This window comes from Oncorhynchus nerka, linkage group LG23, assembly GCF_034236695.1.
Source record: "Oncorhynchus nerka isolate Pitt River linkage group LG23, Oner_Uvic_2.0, whole genome shotgun sequence".
Taxonomy (NCBI): Eukaryota; Metazoa; Chordata; class Actinopteri; order Salmoniformes; family Salmonidae; genus Oncorhynchus; species Oncorhynchus nerka.
In genome coordinates, this window is record NC_088418.1 from 12195412 (window position 1) to 12216077 (window position 20666).

At 43.7% G+C, this 20666-nt stretch overlaps 1 protein-coding gene across 3 annotated transcripts; it reads left to right on the plus strand.

Annotated features, from left to right (window-relative positions):
- Positions 1-1497: 1497 nt before the first annotated feature.
- Positions 1498-20170, plus strand: LOC115124028 (nuclear prelamin A recognition factor-like). Of its 3 annotated transcripts, XR_003862710.2 has the most exons (4): positions 1498-1628; positions 2301-2374; positions 5514-5822; positions 6558-7720. XR_003862710.2 is itself a non-coding variant. In XM_065007863.1 (3 exons), exons 1-3 carry the CDS (start codon positions 16000-16002, stop codon positions 18983-18985), a joined length of 462 nt encoding a protein of 153 aa, XP_064863935.1. In that variant the 5' UTR covers positions 15707-15999; the 3' UTR covers positions 18986-20170. The 3 variants fall into 3 exon arrangements, 1 of the variants encoding a protein (XP_064863935.1); XR_010460655.1 differs by lacking the exons at positions 5514-5822; positions 6558-7720 and adding an exon at positions 18393-18461; XM_065007863.1 differs by lacking the exons at positions 1498-1628; positions 2301-2374; positions 5514-5822; positions 6558-7720 and adding exons at positions 15707-16058; positions 18393-18550; positions 18741-20170.
- Positions 20171-20666: the final 496 nt, after the last annotated feature.

The window sequence follows — 20666 nt, forward strand, 5'->3', positions numbered from 1 at the left end:
AGTCAGTGGCAGTCCTGTGGGTGAAAACAGCTTGTTGATGAGAGGTCGAAGGAGAATGGCAAGAACCGTGTAAGCTAACAGGTGGGCCACAAACAGACGGCGCAGTACAACAGTGGTGTGCAGAGCGACATTTCGGTACGAAACAACTCCTCGATCCTTGTCACGGATGGGCTATTGCAGCAGACCACAAAGGGACCATAACGGGTTACACTCCTATCAGCTAAAAACAGGAAGAAGAGGCTCCAGTGGGCACGTGATCAACACTAGACAATTAAGGAGTGATGTATGTGCCCAACCGCTTGTATTCAGACTTATGTAGCAACATTTGAAATCCTGTTTTTGACATTGGACAAAAATGGTATGTCATACATTGCATTTGAGGAACAATGGGAAAGTTATTCTGCTTTGAAAATTGATCAACTTGTAACCTCAATTTTGAGGAAATGGCTTTTGAATGTTTTGGTGCCCACTGCAGAGCACTTCTTTTTCTACCCCCATTCAGCATCCTTCACGACCTCTTAAGCTTTAGTTCCACCAATCTCTTTAAGGGTTGATCCGAGTGTTCTGTCCTAGCAACAGCAGTCAAGCACCCAAGCTAACTGGCAAACAGTTGTCGCAGTGACATTCTATTGAAATGGATTATTGCATAGTTGAGTCTTTTGTTAGCTAGCTAAACAATGGACCATAAATCCCAACTCATGATGTTACTAACCAGCATGAATCTGCAGGTAGCTAACCAACCAGGTTCAATGTTAGCTAGCTAACAGTAGCCTATAACTAGCCAAGCAAATGGCTCTGAGATACGAATAATAAGATCATACATGTAACGTTGTCCTTAGTTTAAAGATTCATTCGGAGACGGGTGTTTTCTCCATCTCCTTAGCGATCATACATTAATTCCACTGATTTACAAACTCGGTCCTCCAGAAAAGTGGAGAGCAACACTTATGTAATTTTAATAAGTAATATATATGAAAAAAAAGCAGCATTATACAGAATTACCTACACATACTAACCATCTCAAATAGAAAGAAGATGCTATATGGCAGACCAATCCAAACTCATTCCTTGACATTTCCAGCCCACTCATCTCAGCCAATCATGGCTAGCGTGAAGGTTACTGACTTTTTCTGTGGCTCGTAATTTATCAATATAAATAAGGCATTTCTGCCCAAAAACGCATTTTGATAAAAAACAATGTTCAAACGGCTCTCGTGTGAAGTAGTGACCCGCGACATACGCCTAGTTTCATGACGAGTCAAATATATAAATAATTTACAAGTCCAATAATGGAGGAACCAATTGCAGATAGCCCCTTTAAGTTGTATTATCTAAAAAAATATATACCTATGATGTCATTGTCACACATGTTGAGCATTAAAACACCTCTGGGAACTCTCCTTGAGTCTGGTGTTTTTTTTCTTATTTTTTTTTTTTCTCTCCCCCTCTGGTATATGAGAGAGAGCGAGAGAGAGAGAGACCTTCTCAACAGTTGGCATCATGTAGGGTAGAGGTTGTGAAAGGGGGTATCCCCTGTCTCCACCGAATCTCTTCTCCCCCAGTTATTTTCTGGGACACTGCACAATAAAACTTTATTTGACGGCAGAACATTCAGAGGCTGTAAGCTTGTAAGTACATTATCCTTACCTACTTAGATTATTGAGTGAGTGAGGATTTGTTGGTCACGTCACCTTGACGGACATCTCATGATTACTCTCAGAGTCTCAATCTCAGAAGGTTATTTTGTTTTCCTCAGAGCTAATGACAGTCTGTGTTAGATGGTGAATTCATCTGAACTCTGGGTGTTTCTTTGGTAGGCCTACTAAGGCTGTGGAGAGAGGGAAATGCATAAATGTGGAGAAGTTCAGGCTTTGCAGATTGCTTGCAGGGGGGAGAAGTTTTGGTGCGGGGGGAGCCCCAGGTTGCAATTCAGAAGTATTTTTTAACTCATTGACTTTTGTAGATAAGTCTAAAAAGCTCTATTTTTCTCAATGTCAATTTTAAAGCTTAAGTGTGTATACACTACTGTATTTATACTTTGGATATGGTCTTTCAAAAGGGAAAGTAATTTAAATTGAAAACTATTCAGATTCACCCAGAATTTCTCCTAACCTGTTCTTAAATATCACTACAGCTCCACAGTTGCCATGACTACAGACCAGGGCTGTGGTTAATTCCAGTACCTTCAAGACATAAAACTACTGCTTGAAGCATACAGTCTATGTCCAATCTGATGTAGGTTAATGTAGGTCAATGTATAAGCTATTCATGTTTTGTGGTATTTGTTCTTTGTGCTTTAGGACACATGGCAAAATGCTTCTGCTGTTTCTGAGTCTCGGTTTGCTCACTTCTAATGTCCAGTCAGAAAAACAAGGTAAACTGCACACTTTATACATTATTATGGTTGTTATGAGTGAGAAAGTTTATAGGTTCAAAGATCATAACCCCAAGGCATACTAACCTCCCCTGTTATTGTATTGGTGAGGGGTTAGCATGTCTTGGGGGTAAGATCTTTGACCCTCTCATCATTATTCACAATTAAATCAGGAGTATTCATCATCGTGGTAGCAAACACATTATTGTAGAAGTGTTTAGAAACATATGCTGTTCTTATTTATAATAAAAGTGACTCCAAAATGACACTACATTACTTACCATTCATTTCTATTGAGCAGAAAAGAACTGAAACACAACCAAAACTAACAACAAATGCATCCAACAAGTTTGAAGAGTCAAATTGCATGCTAGGAATATGGGACCAAATACTAAACCTTTCAATACTTTATTAATAAGAATCTTCATTGGTGTCAATAATTATGAACCCTGCCATGTTGAGAGAAAAAAAGACATTTGATTAAATGTCATTGTATTGTCATGTTCAGATTGAACACAGACAGTTTTGTAGCTTCATTGATGCTGACAGAGGTGTATAAATTCCAGTGATGGAAAAAGTACCCAATTTCCATACAAGAAAAGATGCCTTTTAGTAGAAAACGACTGAAGTAAAGTGAATGTCACCCAGTAAAATACTACTTGATTAAAAGTATTTGGTTTTAATTTAACTTCAGTATCAAAAGTAAAAGTTAAAATAATTTCACATTCCTTATTTAAGCAATCTAGACGACAAGATTTTGTATAATATATTTGATTACGGCTAGCCAGGGGCACACTTTAATTTTTGTGCATTAAACAAGAGGGGAGGGGGGGGGTTCTACTAAGCTACAGGGCAGTCGGAAAGTTTTCAGACCCCATTCCACATTTTGTTACTTTCCAACCTTATTCTAAAATGTCTTAAATAAATAAATAAATACACAATACCCCATAATGACAAAGCAAAAATAAATTTTTATGTACATTTTTGCAAATGTATTAAAAATAATATCAGAAATACCTTTTTTACATAAGTACCCAGAACCTTTGCTATGAGACTTGAAATTAAGCTCAGGTGCATCCTGTTTCCATTGATTATCCTTGAGATGTTTCTACAACTTGATTGTAGTCCACCTGTGGTAAATTCTATTTATTGGACATGATTTGTAAAGGCAAACTTTTTATTTGTATTTTTTTATTTCACCTTTATTTAACCAGGTAGGCCGGTTAGGGATTTGGGTTAGGGGTTAGGGGTTGGGGTTAGGGGTTAGGGTTAGGGGTTGGGGTTAGGGTTAGGGGTTGGGGTTAGGGGTTAGGGGTTAGGGATAGGGTTAGGGGTTAGGGTTAGGGGTTGGGGTTAGGGGTTAGGGTTAGGGATAGGGTTAGGGGTTATGGGTTGGGGTGAGGGTTAGGCAATGAATAGGCAAAAGTGGCAAAGTAATTACAATTTAGAAATTAACATTGTAGTGATAGATGAAAACACAATTTTTTTCTTTCTGAGCTTGCGAGTTTGCTTGTTTGATCTTAACAGCTTTAACTTGTTACCTTTTAGAATCCCTTCCCCTGGCATTTCACACAGACTATCCAAACCCGAAATCGGTTCTATCCCAGCCACCATAAAGAATGAGTCCTGTATTGCTGCTGAGCCTTCTGTAAACAGGAAGGGAAGTAACTGCATAACTCTTGATTCTGTCCCTGTTAGACCACGTGCTCCACATCTGAGACACGGCTGCTAACATTTGAGGTTTAGGACACTGTTGTCAACCTCCCCCTGCATCTTTGTTCTTCCCTGGCCTGTGGCACCGCTGTTGGTTATCTGCACACCCGCGGTATTGCCAACTCGCACGGCTGCAAAGTGAGCAGAATTGGATTTGACTCTCAGAGCAGCCTGTGCTATTTCGTTCCAGTAAGAATGCTGAGCCACTACACGGCAATGGCACAATGCCAAATCTACACTGGACCGTGAATGTTCCTGTTGTGAAATTGTTACATTACTTGTTAGTTTTCACTGCATGGTCGGAAATAGAAGCACAAGCATTCCGCTACACTCGCATTAACATCTGCTAACTATGTGTATGTGACCAATAACATTTGATTTGATTTGAGTTGCCGAGTTAGTTTTGACTTAAATCTACATGAACATCTATAGCAAGACCTAAAAATGGTTGTCTAGCAACAATCAACTTGGCAGAGCTTGAAGGTTTTGAAAAGAATAATGGGCAAATGTTGCACAATCCAGGTGTGCAATGCTCTTAGAGACGTACCAGAAAGACTCACAGCTGTAATCACTGCCAATGAGGCTTCTATTATTGACTCATACTAATATAAATTCAATATTTCTGTATATAATGTTAAATACATTTACTGAAATGTCTAATCAAATGCATTCACTTTGTCATTATGAGGTATTATGTGTAAAACATATATTTAATAAAATGAGTAAAACAACTAAATGTGAAATAAGTCAAGGGGTATTAAACGTTTCTGAAGGCGCAGTACATGATAATTGTTTACTCTAGTATGCCCACAAGACTTACAACACTTGTCTGAAGGTAACCCAGTACGACTGCTCTAATAGCCATAAACACTCAATATTATGAAAATGATGAACCAGAATGACATTTACGCTAACGGGTGGCCATAAAGAACTAGCTAAAAGCCACGCCTCCAATAAGCCATGCCTCTAATCTGACAGTCTGTCACCTCTACAATATGTTAATAAAAAGGTTCAAATTTTAACCCCTCACATTACCAAAAGTTTCCAGTCCTTTTCAGGGAGGTTACTCAAGGACCTGCAAAGGTTCCGCTGGTGTGTCAAACCAAAAGGTTCTTCCAGGCAGCTCTACTTCTAAGAGTGTACAGTCATTATTGCTGATCTTTATGAAGGGTGTTAATCATTTCAGGACACCACTGAATGATAATGTACATATGAATGTGAATGTACACGTTTGTCATTGTATGTACAGTATATGAACACGTTTATCATAATGTAAAATGTACTGGAACAATGCTATGATATTATGTTGCATGTTCATTCCTTGATATAGTTTGATACCCAATATTATCCATTGATATCCTTTCATTCATTGACATCCGATACTATGTTGCTTGTTGATTAATTCATGTCCTTGTTTGTTTTCCAGGGGTTAATGTAACGTGTGAAAATCAATCGCTTGTAGCAGGACAGAACCACAACCTGACATGTAGAGTGGAATACAGTGATGTAGGTCAGAATAATCTGGGATGTAAAACTACAAATTATTTCTGGAAACATAAATCAAAATCTCCAATACGAAATTGTGATTGTACAAAGGATTGTAACACTACGATAACAACCAACACCTACTTTTGTGAGATCAAATATGTTACCAAAGCTGATGAGGGAAACTACACTTTTACCATTAACACAGACTGTGGCAACGGACATGGCACATTGAATGTTTCCGTTACATGTGAGTACAATGTTAATATACAGTGACCAGTGTTACACAGGTTAAATGGGTTCATGTGATATGACCAGGAAAAGGTCCAGTAATTTAAATGAAATGTGATAATACAGTATTCATATACACTGAGTTAACAAAACATTAGGAACACCTGCTCTTTCCATGACATAGACTGACCAGGTGAATCCAGGTGAAAGCTATGATCCCTTGTTGATGTTAAATCCACTTCAATCAGTGATGATGAAGGGGAGGAGACAGGTTAAAGAAGGATTTAATTGATTTAGCATTGAGATAAATGAGACATGTCTTGTGTATGTGTCCCATTCAGAGGGTGAACGGGCAAGACAATATTTAACTGCATTTGAATGAGATATGGTAGCAGGCGCCAGGAGCACCGGTTTGAGTGTGTCAAGAACTGCAACGCTGCTGGGTTTTTCACGCTCAAAGGTTTCCTGTGTGTATCAAGAATGGTCCACCACGCAAAGGACATCCAGCCAACTTGACACAACTGTGGGAAACATTGGAGTCAAGATGGGCCATTATCCCTGTGGAATGCTTTCGACACCTTGTAGGATCCATGCCCCGATGAATTGAGGCAGTTTTCAGGGCAAAGGGGGGTGCAACTCAATATTAGGAAGGTGTTCTGAATGTTTTGTACACTCAGTGTATATATTCCATATGGGGCTTGATACTGCAACATTTGTGAGTATTCAGAGTGCTAACCTCTCTTTATTTTCTCAGTGAGAAATGAAAAACAAGCGTTTCTGGGATCGTCAGGTCACCTATCGTCAGTATCATCACTGTTCTGGGTTTTCTACTGTTTCTCATCTTAAGACATAATAGTTCCTTGAGAAACAATGACAAAGCTACCAGAGAGGCCCTAAACCAGAAGCCTGCATAACTTTCAGTCTGGATGAGCTGTGTGTGTTGGTTCTACTATCCTTGTGGGGACAGAAAAATCTAATTTACACAAAGTAGTCAAACTCCTAAGTCAATAATTTGTAGAAGCTCCTTCTGCATTGATTACAGCTGTGAGTCTGTCTGGGTACGTCTCTAAGTCAATACTTTGTAGAAGCTCCTTCTCCATTGATTACAGCTGTGAGTCTGTCTGGGTACGTCTCTAAGTCAATACTTTGTAGAAGCTCACACAGAGTGAATCCATGCAATGTATTATGTGATTTGTTAAGCAAATGTTTACTCATGAACTTATTTAGACTTGTCATAACAAAGGGGTTGACCACTTTTTTACTCAAGATATTTAAGATGTTTATTTTTTCAAATATTTGTAAAACCTTTGAAAAACTTAATTCCACTTTGACATTATGGACTATTGTGTGTAGACCTGTGACCCCAAACATCTCAGTTGAATCTATTTTCAATTCAGGCTTTAACACAACAAAATGTGGACAAAGTCAATGGGTGTGAATACTTTCTGAAGGCACTGTGTCATTTGATGTGTTGTATTATTCTGCAAAACTCACAAGCAGTGATTTACCACTAAGCTTGGTTTGTATAATTGATGTATTATTCTGCATGGGAATTGTGTTATGAATATCGTTATTGATTTATGTACAAATACACCTTTGGAAATAACCAGTCGTTATAATGTTACTTCTATCATATAGAGCTTGTTGTCTTGTATTTAATTATTATCTACACCAATAATGTATATTTCAGACATCACAGTACATACAGTAGCTCGCAGGTTGACATTTATTTGGATGACTCATGTATGTGGAGACAGCTCTGCAGAGTGGTCACTAGCTGGCACAACAACAAAGTCATAAAACCTAACCATAACTTTAACCCTAAATAGCATTATTCAAATCAACATTTTTACATCTACAGTGTTAAATGTAACACTTAATGTGTATATGTGACCCATCAAAATAGTGTTATTAAATAAACACTGTTCAAAGTGTTGACAAACTAACACTCCTAGAGCGTTGGTTCCCTAACACCATAGGTGTTGCAAATTCAGACTTTAAAACTATTAGAGATGATGCTGCTACACTTTTTAGTTTTATTCCATAACACAGTATTTGGGGGAGAGTGTTGTTTTAACACTGTAAGACCATCTGCATTTTTTAACTCAAATACTTCTAGTAAGTTCAATGACTTCAAACTAAATGAGAAGTCAAATCAACAACATTATGCATGCTCTACTGCATGTTCATGTTTGTGAATAGTTTTTAAAATCACCCACCCAAGGCAGAGCTGGAGGCTGGGACGAGAGGCAGTCCCAAAAAGTTTGTGGGGGGGGGCACACGTGGAGTGTGGCTAAGTCAGGTAGGAGACCTGCGCCAACTCCCCGTGCTTACCGTGGAGAGAGGTGGACCGGGCAGGCACGTGTTATACCGGGAGGCGCACGGTGTCCCCGGAGCGCACTCTGCCAACCCAGATGTTCTAGCTATGTCTGAATCCTGGCTTAGGAAGACCACCAAAAATACTGAAATGTTCATCCCTAACTACAACATTTTCAGACGAGATAGAACTGCCAAAGGGGGCGTTGTTGCAATCTACTGCAAAGATAGCCTGCAGAGTTCTGTCCTACTGTCCAGGTCGGTACCTAAACATTTTGAACTTCTACTTTTAAAAATCCACCTCTCTAAAAACAAGTCTCTCACTGTTGCCGCCTGCTATAGACCACCCTCTGCCCCCAGCTGTGCTCTGGACACCATATGTGAACTAATTGCTCCCCATTTATCTTGCTTACTTGCCTACCTGGTTAAATAAAGGTGAAATAAAATAAAATAAATATATCTAGATCTAACCTCTCTACCTCTATATATACAGTTGAAGTCGGAAGTTTACATTCACTTAGGTTGGAGTTATTAAAACTCGTTTTTCAACCACTCCACACATTTCTTGTTAACAAACTATAGTTTTGGCAAGTCGATTAGTACATCTACTTTGTGCATGATACAAGTAATTCTTCCAATAACTGTTTACAGACAGATTTTTTCACTTATAATTCACTGTATCACAATTCCAGTAGGTCAGAAGTTAGCATACACTAAGTTGACTTTAAACAGCTTGGAAATTCCAGAAAATTATGTCATGGCTTTAGAAGCTTCTGATAGGCTAATTGACATCATTTGAGTCAATTGGAGGTGCACCTGTGGATGTATTTCAAGGCCTACCTTCAAACTCAGTGCCTCTTTGCTTGACATCATGGGAAAATCAAAAGAAATCAGCCAAGACCTCAGCAATAAAATTGTAGACCTCCACAAGTCTGGTTCATGCTTGGGAGCAATTTCCAAACGCCTGAAGGTACCATGTTTGTCTGTACAAACAATAGTACGCAAGTATAAACACCATGGGACCACGCAGCCGCCATACCGCTCAGGAAGGAGACGCGTTCTGTCTCCTAGAGATGAACGTACTTTTCAATACCAGAACAACAGCAAAGGACTTGTGAAGATGCTGGAGGGAACAGGTACAAAAGTATCCATATCCACAGTAAAACTAGTCCTATATCGACATAACCTGAAAGGCCGCTCAGCAAGGAAGAAGCCACTGCTCCAAAACCGCCATAAAAAAGGTTTGCAGCTGCACATGGGAACAAAGATCGTACTTTTGGAGAAATGTCTTCTGGTCTGATGAAACAAAAATAGAACTGTTTGGCCATAATGACCATCGTTATGTTTGGAGGAAAAAGGGGGAGACTTGCAAGCCGAAGAACACCATCCCAACTGTGAAGCACGGGGGTGGCAGCATCATGTTGTGGGGGTGCTTTGCTGCAGGAGGGACTGGTTCACTTCACAAAATATATGGCATCATGAGGAAGGACAATTATGTGGATATATTGAAGCAACATCTCAAGACATCAGTCAGGAAGTTAAAGCTTGGTTGCAAATGGGTCTTCCAATGACCCCAAGCATACTTCCAAAGTTGTGGCAAAATGGCATAAGGACAGCAAAGTCAAGGTATTGGAGTGGCCATCACAAAGCCCTGACCTCAATCGTATAGAAAATTTGTGGGCAGAACTGAAAAAGTGTGTGTGAGCAAGGAGGCCTACAAACCTGACTCAGTTACACCAGCTCTGTCAGGAATGGGTACAAAATTCACCAAATTTATTGTGGGAAGCTTGTGGAAGGCTACCTGAAACGTTTGACCCAAGTTAAACAATTTAAAGGCAATGCTACCAAATACTAATTGAGTTTATGTAAAATTCTGGGATTGTGATGAAAGAAATAAAAGCTGAAATAAATCACTTTCTCTACTATTATTCTGACTTTTCACGTTCTTAAACAAAGTGACCTAAGACAGGGAATTTTTACTAGGACTAAATGTCAGGAATTGTACAAAAAAATGTATTTGACTTTATTTTTTTATTTTTTTTATTTCACCTTTATTTAACCAGGTAGGCTAGTTGAGAACAAGTTCTCATTTGCAACTGCGACCTGGCCAAGATAAAGCATAGCAGTGTGAACAGACAACACAGAGTTACACATGGAGTAAACAATTAACAAGTCAATAACACAGTAGAAAAAAAAAATGGGCAGTCTATATACAATGTGTGCAAAAGGCATGAGGAGGTAGGCGAATAATACAATTTTGCAGATTAACACTGGAGTGATAAATGATCAGATGGTCATGTACAGGTAGAGATATTGGTGTGCAAAAGAGCAGAAAAGTAAATAAAAAAAATAAAAAAAACAGTATAAAAACAGTATGGGAATGAGGTAGGTGAAAATGGGTGGGCTATTTACCAATAGACTATGTACAGCTGCAGCGATCGGTTAGCTGCTCGGATAGCTGATGTTTGAAGTTGGTGAGGGAGATAAAAGTCTCCAACTTCAGCAATTTTTGCAGTTCGTTCCAGTCACAGGCAGCAGAGTACTGGAACGAAAGGCGTCCAAATGAGGTGTTGGCTTTAGGGATGATCAGTGAGATACACCTGCTGGAGCGCGTGCTACGGATGGGTGTTGCCATCGTGACCAGTGAACTGAGATAAGGCGGAGCTTTACCTAGCATGGACTTGTAGATGACCTGGAGCCAGTGGGTCTGGCGACGAATATGTAGCGAGGGCCAGCCGACTAGAGCATACAAGTCGCAGTGGTGGGTGGTATAAGGTGCTTTGGTGACAAAACGGATGGCACTGTGATAGACTGCATCCAGTTTGCTGAGTAGAGTGTTGGAAGCCATTTTGTAGATGACATCGCCGAAGTCGAGGATCGGTAGGATAGTCAGTTTTACTAGGGTAAGCTTGGCGGCGTGAGTGAAGGAGGCTTTGTTGCGGAATAGAAAGCCGACTCTTGATTTGATTTTCGATTGGAGATGTTTGATGTGAGTCTGGAAGGAGAGTTTGCAGTCTAGCCAGACACCTAGGTACTTATAGATGTCCACATATTCAAGGTCGGAACCATCCAGGGTGGTGATGCTAGTCGGGCATGCGGGTGCAGGCAGCGATCGGTTGAAAAGCATGCATTTGGTTTTACTCGCGTTTAAGAGCAGTTGGAGGCCACGGAAGGAGTGCTGTATGGCATTGAAGCTCGTTTGGAGGTTAGATAGCACAGTGTCCAATGACGGGCCGAAAGTATATAGAATGGTGTCGTCTGCGTAGAGGTGGATCAGGGAATCGCCCGCAGCAAGAGCAACATCATTGATATATACAGAGAAAAGAGTCGGCCCGAGAATTGAACCCTGTGGCACCCCCATAGAGACTGCCAGAGGACCGGACAGCATGCCCTCCGATTTGACACACTGAACTCTGTCTGCAAAGTAATTGGTGAACCAGGCAAGGCAGTCATCCGAGAAACCGAGGCTATTGAGTCTGCCGATATGAATATGGTGATTGACAGAGTCGAAAGCCTTGGCGAGGTCGATGAAGACGGCTGCACAGTACTGTCTTTTATCGATGGCGGTTATGATATCGTTTAGTACCTTGAGCGTGGCTGAGGTGCACCCGTGACCGGCTCGGAAACCAGATTGCACAGCGGAGAAGGTACGGTGGGATTCGAGATGGTCAGTGACCTGTTTGTTGACTTGGCTTTCGAAGGCCTTAGATAGGCAGGGCAGGATGGATATAGGTCTATAGCAGTTTGGGTCCAGGGTGTCTCCCCCTTTGAAGAGGGGGATGACTGCGGCAGCTTTCCAATCCTTGGGGATCTCAGACGATATGAAAGAGAGGTTGAACAGGCTGGTAATAGGGGTTGCGACAATGGCGGCAGATAGTTTCAGAAATAGAGGGTCCAGATTGTCAAGCCCAGCTGATTTGTACGGGTCTAGGTTTTGCAGCTCTTTCAGAACATCTGCTATCTGGATTTGGGTAAAGGAGAACCTGGAGAGGCTTGGGCGAGGAGCTGCGGGGGGCGGAGCTGTTGTCCGAGGTTGGAGTAGCCAGGCGGAAGGCATGGCCAGCCGTTGAGAAGTGCTTATTGAAGCTTTCGATAATCGTGGATTTATCGTTGGAGACCGTGTTACCTAGCCTCAGTGCAGTGGGCAGCTGGGAGGAGGTGCTCTTGTTCTCCATGGACTTCACAGTGTCCCAGAACTTTTTGGAGTTGGAGCTACAGGATGCAAACTTCTGCCTGAAGAAGCTGGCCTTAGCTTTCCTGACTGACTGCGTGTATTGGTTCCTGACTTCCCTGAACAGTTGCATATCACGGGGCTATTCGATGCTATTGCAGTCCGCCACAGGATGTTTTTGTGCTGGTCGAGGGCAGTCAGGTCTGGAGTGAACCAAGGGCTGTATCTGTTCTTGGTTCTGCATTTTTTGAACGGAGCATGCTTATCTAAAATGGTGAGGAAGTTACTTTTAAAGAATGACCAGGCATCCTCAACTGACGGGATGAGGTCAATGTCCTTCCAGGATACCCGGGCCAGGTCGATTAGAAAGGCCTGCTCACAGAAGTGTTTTAGGGAGGGTTTGACAGTGATGAGGGGTGGTCGTTTGACTGCGGCTCCGTGGCGGATACAGGCAATGAGGCAGTGATCGCTGAGATCCTGGTTGAAGACAGCGGAGGTGTATTTGGAGGGCCAGTTGGTCAGGATGACGTCTATGAGGGTGCCCTTGTTTACAGAGTTAGGGTTGTACCTGGTGGGTTCCTTGATGATTTGAGTGAGATTGAGGGCATCTAGCTTACATTGTAGGACTGCCGGGGTGTTAAGCATATCCCAGTTTAGGTCACCTAACAGAACAAACTCTGAAGCTAGATGGGGTTTCGATCAATTCACAAATGGTGTCCAGGGCACAGCTGGGAGCTGAGGGTGGTCGGTAGCAGGCGGCAACAGTGAGAGACTTATTTCTGGAGAGGGTAATTTTCAAAATTAGTTGTTCGAACTGTTTGGGTATGGACCTGAAAGTATGACATTACTTTGCAGGCTATCTCTGCAGTAGACTGCAACTCCGCCCCCTTTGGCAGTTCTATCTTGACGGAAGATGTTATAGTTGGGTATGGAAATTTCTGAATTTTTGGTGGCCTTCCTGAGCCAGGATTCAGACACGGCAAGGACATCAGGGTTAGCAGAGTGTGCTAAAGCAGTGAGTAAAACAAACTTAGGGAGGAGGCTTCTGATGTTGACATGCATAAAACCAAGGCTTTTTCGATCACAGAAGTCAACAAATGAGGGTACCTGGGGACATGCAGGGCCTGGGTTTACCTCCACATCACCCGCGGAACAGAGAAGGAGTAGTATGAGGGTGCGGCTAAAGGCTATCAAAACTGGTCGCCTAGAGCGTTGGGGACAGAGGATAAGAGGAGCAGGTTTCTGGGCATGGTAGAATATATTCAGGGCATAATGCGCAGACAGGGGTATGGTGGGGTGCGGGTACAGCGGAGGTAGGCCCAGGCACTGGGTGATGATGAGAGAGGTTGTATCTCTGGACATGCTGGTTGTAATGGGTGAGGTCACCGCATGTGTGGGAGGTGGGACAAAGGAGGTAACAGGGGTATGCAGAGTGGGTCTAGGGGCTCCATTGTGAACTAAAACAATGATAACTAACCTGAACAACAGTATACAAGGCATATTGACATCTGAGAGAGACATACAGTGAGGCATACAGTAATCACAGGTGTTGAATTTGGAAAGCTAGCTAAAAACAGTAGGCGAGGCTAATCCGCTAGCACAACAAACAGCAGGTAAAATGGCGTTGACTAGGCAACGGGGCCGACAGGTAAGACAAACAAGCAGAAAGGAGTACCGTGATTAATGGACAGTCCAGCGTGCGTCAGCTATGTAGCCAAGAGATCAGTGTCCAGGGGGCAGCGGTGGATGGGCAGGGAGGCTGGGCTGGCGAGTGTTATCCAGGTTTTTAAAAAACTAACAATGACTAAATAGCTTAACTAAGGTGTATGTAAACTTCCGACTTCAACTGTATCCTTTCTACCTCTATATCTATCCTCTACCTCTATATTTATTCTCTCTACCTCTATATTTATCCTCTCTACCTCTATATTTATCCTCTCTACCTCTATATCTATCCTCTCTACCTCTATATCTATCCTCTCTACCTCTATATCTATCCTCTCTACCTCTATATCGATCCTCTCTACCTCTATATCGATCCTCTCTACCTCTATATCTATCCTCTCTACCTCTATATCTATCCTCTCTACCTCTATATTTATCCTCTCTACCTCCATATGTATCCTCTCTACCTCTATATCTATCCTCTCTACCTCTATATCTATCCTCTCTACCTCTATATCTACCCTCTCTACCTCTATCTCTATCCTCTCTACCTCTATATATATCCTCTCTACCTCTAAATTTATCCTCTCTACCTCTATATCTATCTATCCTCTCTGCCTCTATATTTATCATCTCTACCTCTATATCTATCCTCTCTACCTCTATATCTATCCTCTCTACCTCTATATTTATCCTCTCTACCTCTATATCTATCCTCTCTACCTCTATATCTATCCTCTCTGCCTCTATATTTATCCTCTCTGCCTCTATATTTATCATCTCTACCTCTATATCTATCCTCTCTACCTCTATATTTATCCTCTCTACCTCTATATTTATCCTCCCTACCTCTATATTTATCCTCTCTACCTCTATATCTATCCTCTCTACCTCTATATCTATCCTCTCTACCTCTCTATCTATCTATCCTCTCTGCCTCTATATTTATCCTCCCTACCTCTATATTTATCCTCTCTACCTCTATATCTATCCTCTCTACCTCTATATCTATCCTCTCTGCCTCTTTATTTATCCTCTCTGCCTCTATATCTATCCTCTATGCCTCTATATTTATCCTCTCTAGCTGTAAAGTATTTGCCCCCTTTTTGATTTTCTCTGTTTTTGCATATTTTTGATACTGAATTTTATCAGATCTTCAACCAAAACCTAATATTAGATAAAGGGAACCTGAGTGAAAAAATAACACAATAATTGCATACTTTCTTCATACACAAAGTTATGCAACACCCAATGCCCCTGTTTGAGAAAGTCATTGCCCCCTTACACTCAATACCTGGTTGTACCACCTTTAGCTGCAATCAATCCAACCAAACGCTTCCTGTAGCTGTTGATCAGTCTTTCAGCTCGCTGTGGGGGAATTTTGGCTCATTCTTCCATGCAGAACTGCAGTAACTCAGCGACATTTTGTGGGTTTTCAAGCTTGAGCTGCTCGTTTCAAGTCCAGTCATCTCAATTGGGATTAGGTCTGGATTTTGACTAGGCCATTCCAAACCTTCACATTTGTTGCTTTTTAGCCATTTTCATGTAGACTTAATTGTGTGTTTTGGATCATTGTCTTGCTGCATGACCCAGCTGCACATCAGCTTCAGCTCCCTGACAGATGGCCTGACATTCTCCTGTAGAATTCTGATACAGAGCAGAATTCATGGTTCCTTCTATTAAGGCAAGTTGTCCAGGTCCTGAGGCAGCAAAGCATCCCCAAACCATCACACTACCACCCCCATGCTTCACCGTTGGTATGAGGTTCTTACTGTGGAATGCAGTGTTTGGTGTTCGCCAGGCATAACGGGACCCATGTCGTTCAAAACGTTATACTTTTGACTCATTTGTTCACAGAACATTCTTCCAAGAGTCTTGATGATCATCCAGGTGCTTCCAGGGGCTGTTCGGGAAACTCGAGTCAACTTTTGGGACGTGATGGGTCCCATTTATGTCTGATAACAATCAAACACTGCATTCCATATAAGTTGTCTGTTGTTTTAATGTGAGACTGAATGTGTGTGTTCCAGGGGAGGTGTTCCTCATGATGGAACAGATGAAGGTGTCTGTAGCAGACCTGGACTCTGTCCCTCTAGACCACGTGTGAGTGTTTCAATGTTCACTGGGCTCTTAACCAGGAAGTGTTTGTCAGTGCTCAATGTCAGGCTCATTGCTCAGTGAGGTGGCGATGTGTGTCTGTGAGTGTATTTCTGTCTGTTAGGTTCAGCTACTCCCAGTGTGTAACGTTCTTCTCTTTATCTTCATCTATAGTGTCAACTTCAATAGTGTTATATGAAAATGACAGCTCTTTCAAAAAGTTGCAACATTATCGGCAAGTGACTTGATGCCTACTGTGCCAAAGCCATTTAGTGTAGTTAAACGTTAGTGACGACGAGTGTGTTGACAATGGTAATATTATAAAATTCTGCTTTTAACAACGTTCAAAATGTGTATTATCAAAAAAGGTTATGCATGCCAACATGTTAGGCAATAAGAGTAGGCAAAGTGATCGTGTCAGGCAGAAATGATATCTACCTTTTTACCATTACAACATTTGATGTACAGTCACATTCACTGTAGTTGTCTGGAGCCTGTTATAGAGTTCACAGTGGGCGATGCCTCATCGTGATTGGTTATTCTCCATCATTTGCAGCAATGTCAATGCACGTCATCACTATCTTTCCTTTGGGGTACCTCAAACTGTCGTGATTACCAGCTGAGATATACTTTTATAAGTCGATGTTATTCCTGGCTCAGTTTGGAGAGTTTTTGTTGTCTTAAAACAGGTTTTAACAGGATTCCTAGGACCTTTTCTGAGATGCTTTGTGGATACGGGCCCTGGTCCAAATGCATGGGAGTATATAAATACGGGTATAAATACTGTTTCTTTGAGTATTTTCATATACATGCCAGTATTCAACTTGTAACGCTCAATGAGTGAATGGGTGTGGAGTCAGGCGCAGAGAGCAAAGGATGTGGGAAAAAAACACGCATTAATGTCCAAAAATCAAAGGAACAAAATAGTTATACCCAACACAGGCGTAACTATAAAAACAAAATAGTACCCTTAGGTAAAATACCAGGACAGCAAGAAAACCCAACAAAACACTAACACCACTCACAAATACAGAAGAACAAGCCCGCACAAACAGAAGCGGGCTAAATGTCCTTAAATAACCCCACCCTAACAACCAAACAATGAACAGGTGAAACCAATTAGACAAAACCAAACGAACACGGAACAAAGGATCGGTGGCAGCTAGTAGACCGGCGACGACGACCGCCGAGCGCCACCCGAACAAGAAGGGGAGCCACCTTCGGTAATATTCGTGACACAACTATTTTTGTGGTTGAATAAAAAATATCTGAATTATTACTTCCAAATGTCTTTGAAAGTAATTGAAATACCTTAAATAGTATTTGAACTCAGGAGAGGGAAGGATGAGAACGGAGAGGTAGAAAAGAGAGTAAAGGAAGCAGACTGTAAAAGAGGGAGTGAATTTAAAAATATATCCCATCTCCCTCCCTCTCTCTGACCTCCCTCTCTGACCTCCCTCTCTCCCTCTCTCCCTCTCTCTGACCTCCCTCTCTCCCTCTCTCTCTCTCTCTGACCTCCCTCTCTCTGACCTCCCTCTCTCCCTCCCTCTCTCCCTCCCTCTCTCTGACCTCCCTCTCTCTCTCACTCTCTCACTCTCTCACTCTCTCCCTCTCTCCCTCCCTCTCTCCCTCTCTGACCTCCCTGCCTCCCTCTCTCTGACCTCCCTCTCTCTGACCTCCCTGCCTCCCTCTCTCCCTCTCTCTGACCTCCCTCTCTCACTCTCTCCCTCTCTCTGACCTCCCTCTCTCACTCTCCCTCTCTCCCTCCCTCTCTCACTCTCTCCCTCCCTCTCTCCCTCCCTCTCTCACTCTCTCCCTCTCTCCCTCCCTCTCTCACTCTCTCCCTCTCTCTGACCTCCCTCTCTCACTCTCTCCAACTCAACCCTTTCCTGCCCCTCCCCCTCCTCCCTTCCTCTCTCCCCTCTCCTCCCTTCCTCTCCCCCTCTCCCCGCCTCCCTTCCTCTCTCTGACCTCCCTGCCTCCCTCCATCTCTCTGACCTCCCTCTCTCTGACCTCCCTGCCTCCCTCTCTCACTCTCTCCCTCCCTCTCTCCCTCCCTCTCTCACTCTCTCCCTCCCTCTCTCACTCTCTCCCTCTCTCCCTCTCTCCCTCCCTATCTCCCCTCCTCCCTTGCTCTCCCCCCGCCTCCCTTCCTCTCTCCCTCCATATCTCCCTCCCTCCCTCCTTCTCTCCCCTCCCTCCCTCCCTCCCCCCTCCTCCCTCCCTATCTCCCCCTTCTCACTTCCTCTCTCCCTCCCTCCTCCCTCCCTTTCTCCCCCATCCTCCCTCCCTATCTCCCCCCGCCTCCCTTCCTCTCTCCCCCTTGCCTCCCTCCTCTAGGAACCGTGACTTCCAGGAGGTGTGTCTGGAGCGGGATGGGGAGGTGCTGCTGCAGTTTGCATCCGTCTATGGCTTCAGGAACATCCAGACTCTGGTCCACCGCATGAGGACAGGACACATCCCCTACCAACTGGTGGAGGTGCTGTCATGCCCCGGCGGTAGGTCACATCTACTTCCTGGTCCTGGTTTGGTTTTGGGTTAAAGTGATGAGGCAGCTGTCAACCTGTTTGTGTTGATATGAACTGGATATAGAAACTAGAAAAGGGATTTAGTGTAATCTTTATTTTTGTATTTTATACTTTGTTTGACCGCCGTTCTCCCCCTCTCTTTCCCCTTCTCTCTCCCCAGGCTGTGTGAGTGGTCGTGGGCAGGCGGAGGGAGAGACAGGGGGTCGGGTGGACAAGGCCTTGGTTCAGCAGATGGAGGACGCCTACAGCAGTCTAACAGTCAGGCTGCCTGACACAAACCCTGACCTACTCATACTCTACCAGGATTGGCTGGAGGGACAGGACTCAACGCATGCCAACACACTCCTACACACACAGTACACACAGCAGACCCCCAGCCAGACACAGACACACATACAGTGGTGAGACACACACACACACAAACCCAAACACACCTCAACATCCAAAAGCCCAATCAATCACTGACCCTCTGTCTTCTAAGGACCCACTGCAGTGGTTTCCATAGGTACCATTGTATAGGCGGGGATGGCCAGAGGGCCTGGATGCTGTGTTTGTGTTCCGATGTACTGCTCTCGAGTGTTGTGGAGGCTGATCCATTGCTTTCACCATTTAGGGGAAACAGCAAATATTTGTGCTTTGTTCCAGAGGGAATTCATTATGTTGGTAGTGTGGCTGCCATTTGCAATGCACGTGTTCATCCATGTCATGAGCACTGGAATTATCTTAGCTATATGATGTCCAAATGAGATCCACTCACCGGACAGTTTATTAGGTATACCACCCTGTTCACAAAAATGGATCACTTCTACAGACAGTGAGTCACGTGGCCTTGGCTTACTATATAAAGCAGGCAGACAGGCATCGAGGATTTCAGTTACTGTTTGATTGAACGTTAGGATGGGCAAAACGAGTGACCTAAATGACTTTGAGCGTGGTACGATCGCTGTTTCCAGGCACACCGGATTCAGTATCTCAGAAATGGCCGCCCTCCTGGGATTTTCCTGCACCATAGTGTCTAGGGCAAAGCTCTGCAACAGGTCGATCGCGGACTACGAGTAGCTCACAGCCCACCTACGAGTAGCTCACAGCCCACCTACGAGTAGCTCGCAGTCCACCTACCAGTAGCTCGCAGTCCACCTATCAGTAGCTCGCAGTCCACCTATCAGTAGCTCGCAGTCCACCTATCAGTAGCTCGCGGTCCACCTACCAGTAGCTCGCGGTCCACCTACGAGTAGCTCGTGGTCCACCTACGAGTAGCTCGCGGTCCACCTACGAGTAGCTCGCAGTCCACCTACGAGTAGCTCGCAGTCCACCTACGAGTAGCTCGCAGTCCACCTACCAGTAGCTCGCAGTCCACCTACCAGTAGCTCACAGTCCACCTACCAGTAGCTCACAGTCCACCTACCAGTAGCTCACAGCCCACCAACAGTAGCTCACAGTCCACCTACCAGTAGCTCACAGTCCACCTACCAGTAGCTCACAGTCCACCTACCAGTAGCTCACAGCCCACCTACCAGTAGCTCACAGCCCACCTACCAGTAGCTCACAGTCCACCTACCAGTAGCTCACAGTCCACCTACCAGTAGCTCACAGTCCACCTACCAGTAGCTCACAGTCCACCTACCAGTAGCTCGCAGTCCACCTACCAGTAGCTCACAGCCCACCTACCAGTAGCTCACAGCCCACCTACCAGTAGCTCACAGTCCACCTACCAGTAGCTCACAGCCCACCTACCAGTAGCTCACAGCCCACCTACCAGTAGCTCACAGTCCACCTACCAGTAGCTCACAGTCCACCTACCAGTAGCTCGCAGTCCACCTACAAGTAGCTCACAGCCCACCTACCAGTAGCTCACAGTCCACCTACCAGTAGCTCACAGTCCACCTACGAGTAGCTCACAGTCCACCTACCAGTAGCTCGCAGTCCACCTACCAGTAGCTCGCAGCCCACCTACCAGTAGCTCACAGTCCACCTACCAGTAGCTCACAGCCCACCTACCAGTAGCTCACAGTCCACCTACCAGTAGCTCACAGTCCACCTACCAGTAGTTCACAGCCCACCTACCAGTAGCTCACAGTCCACCTAC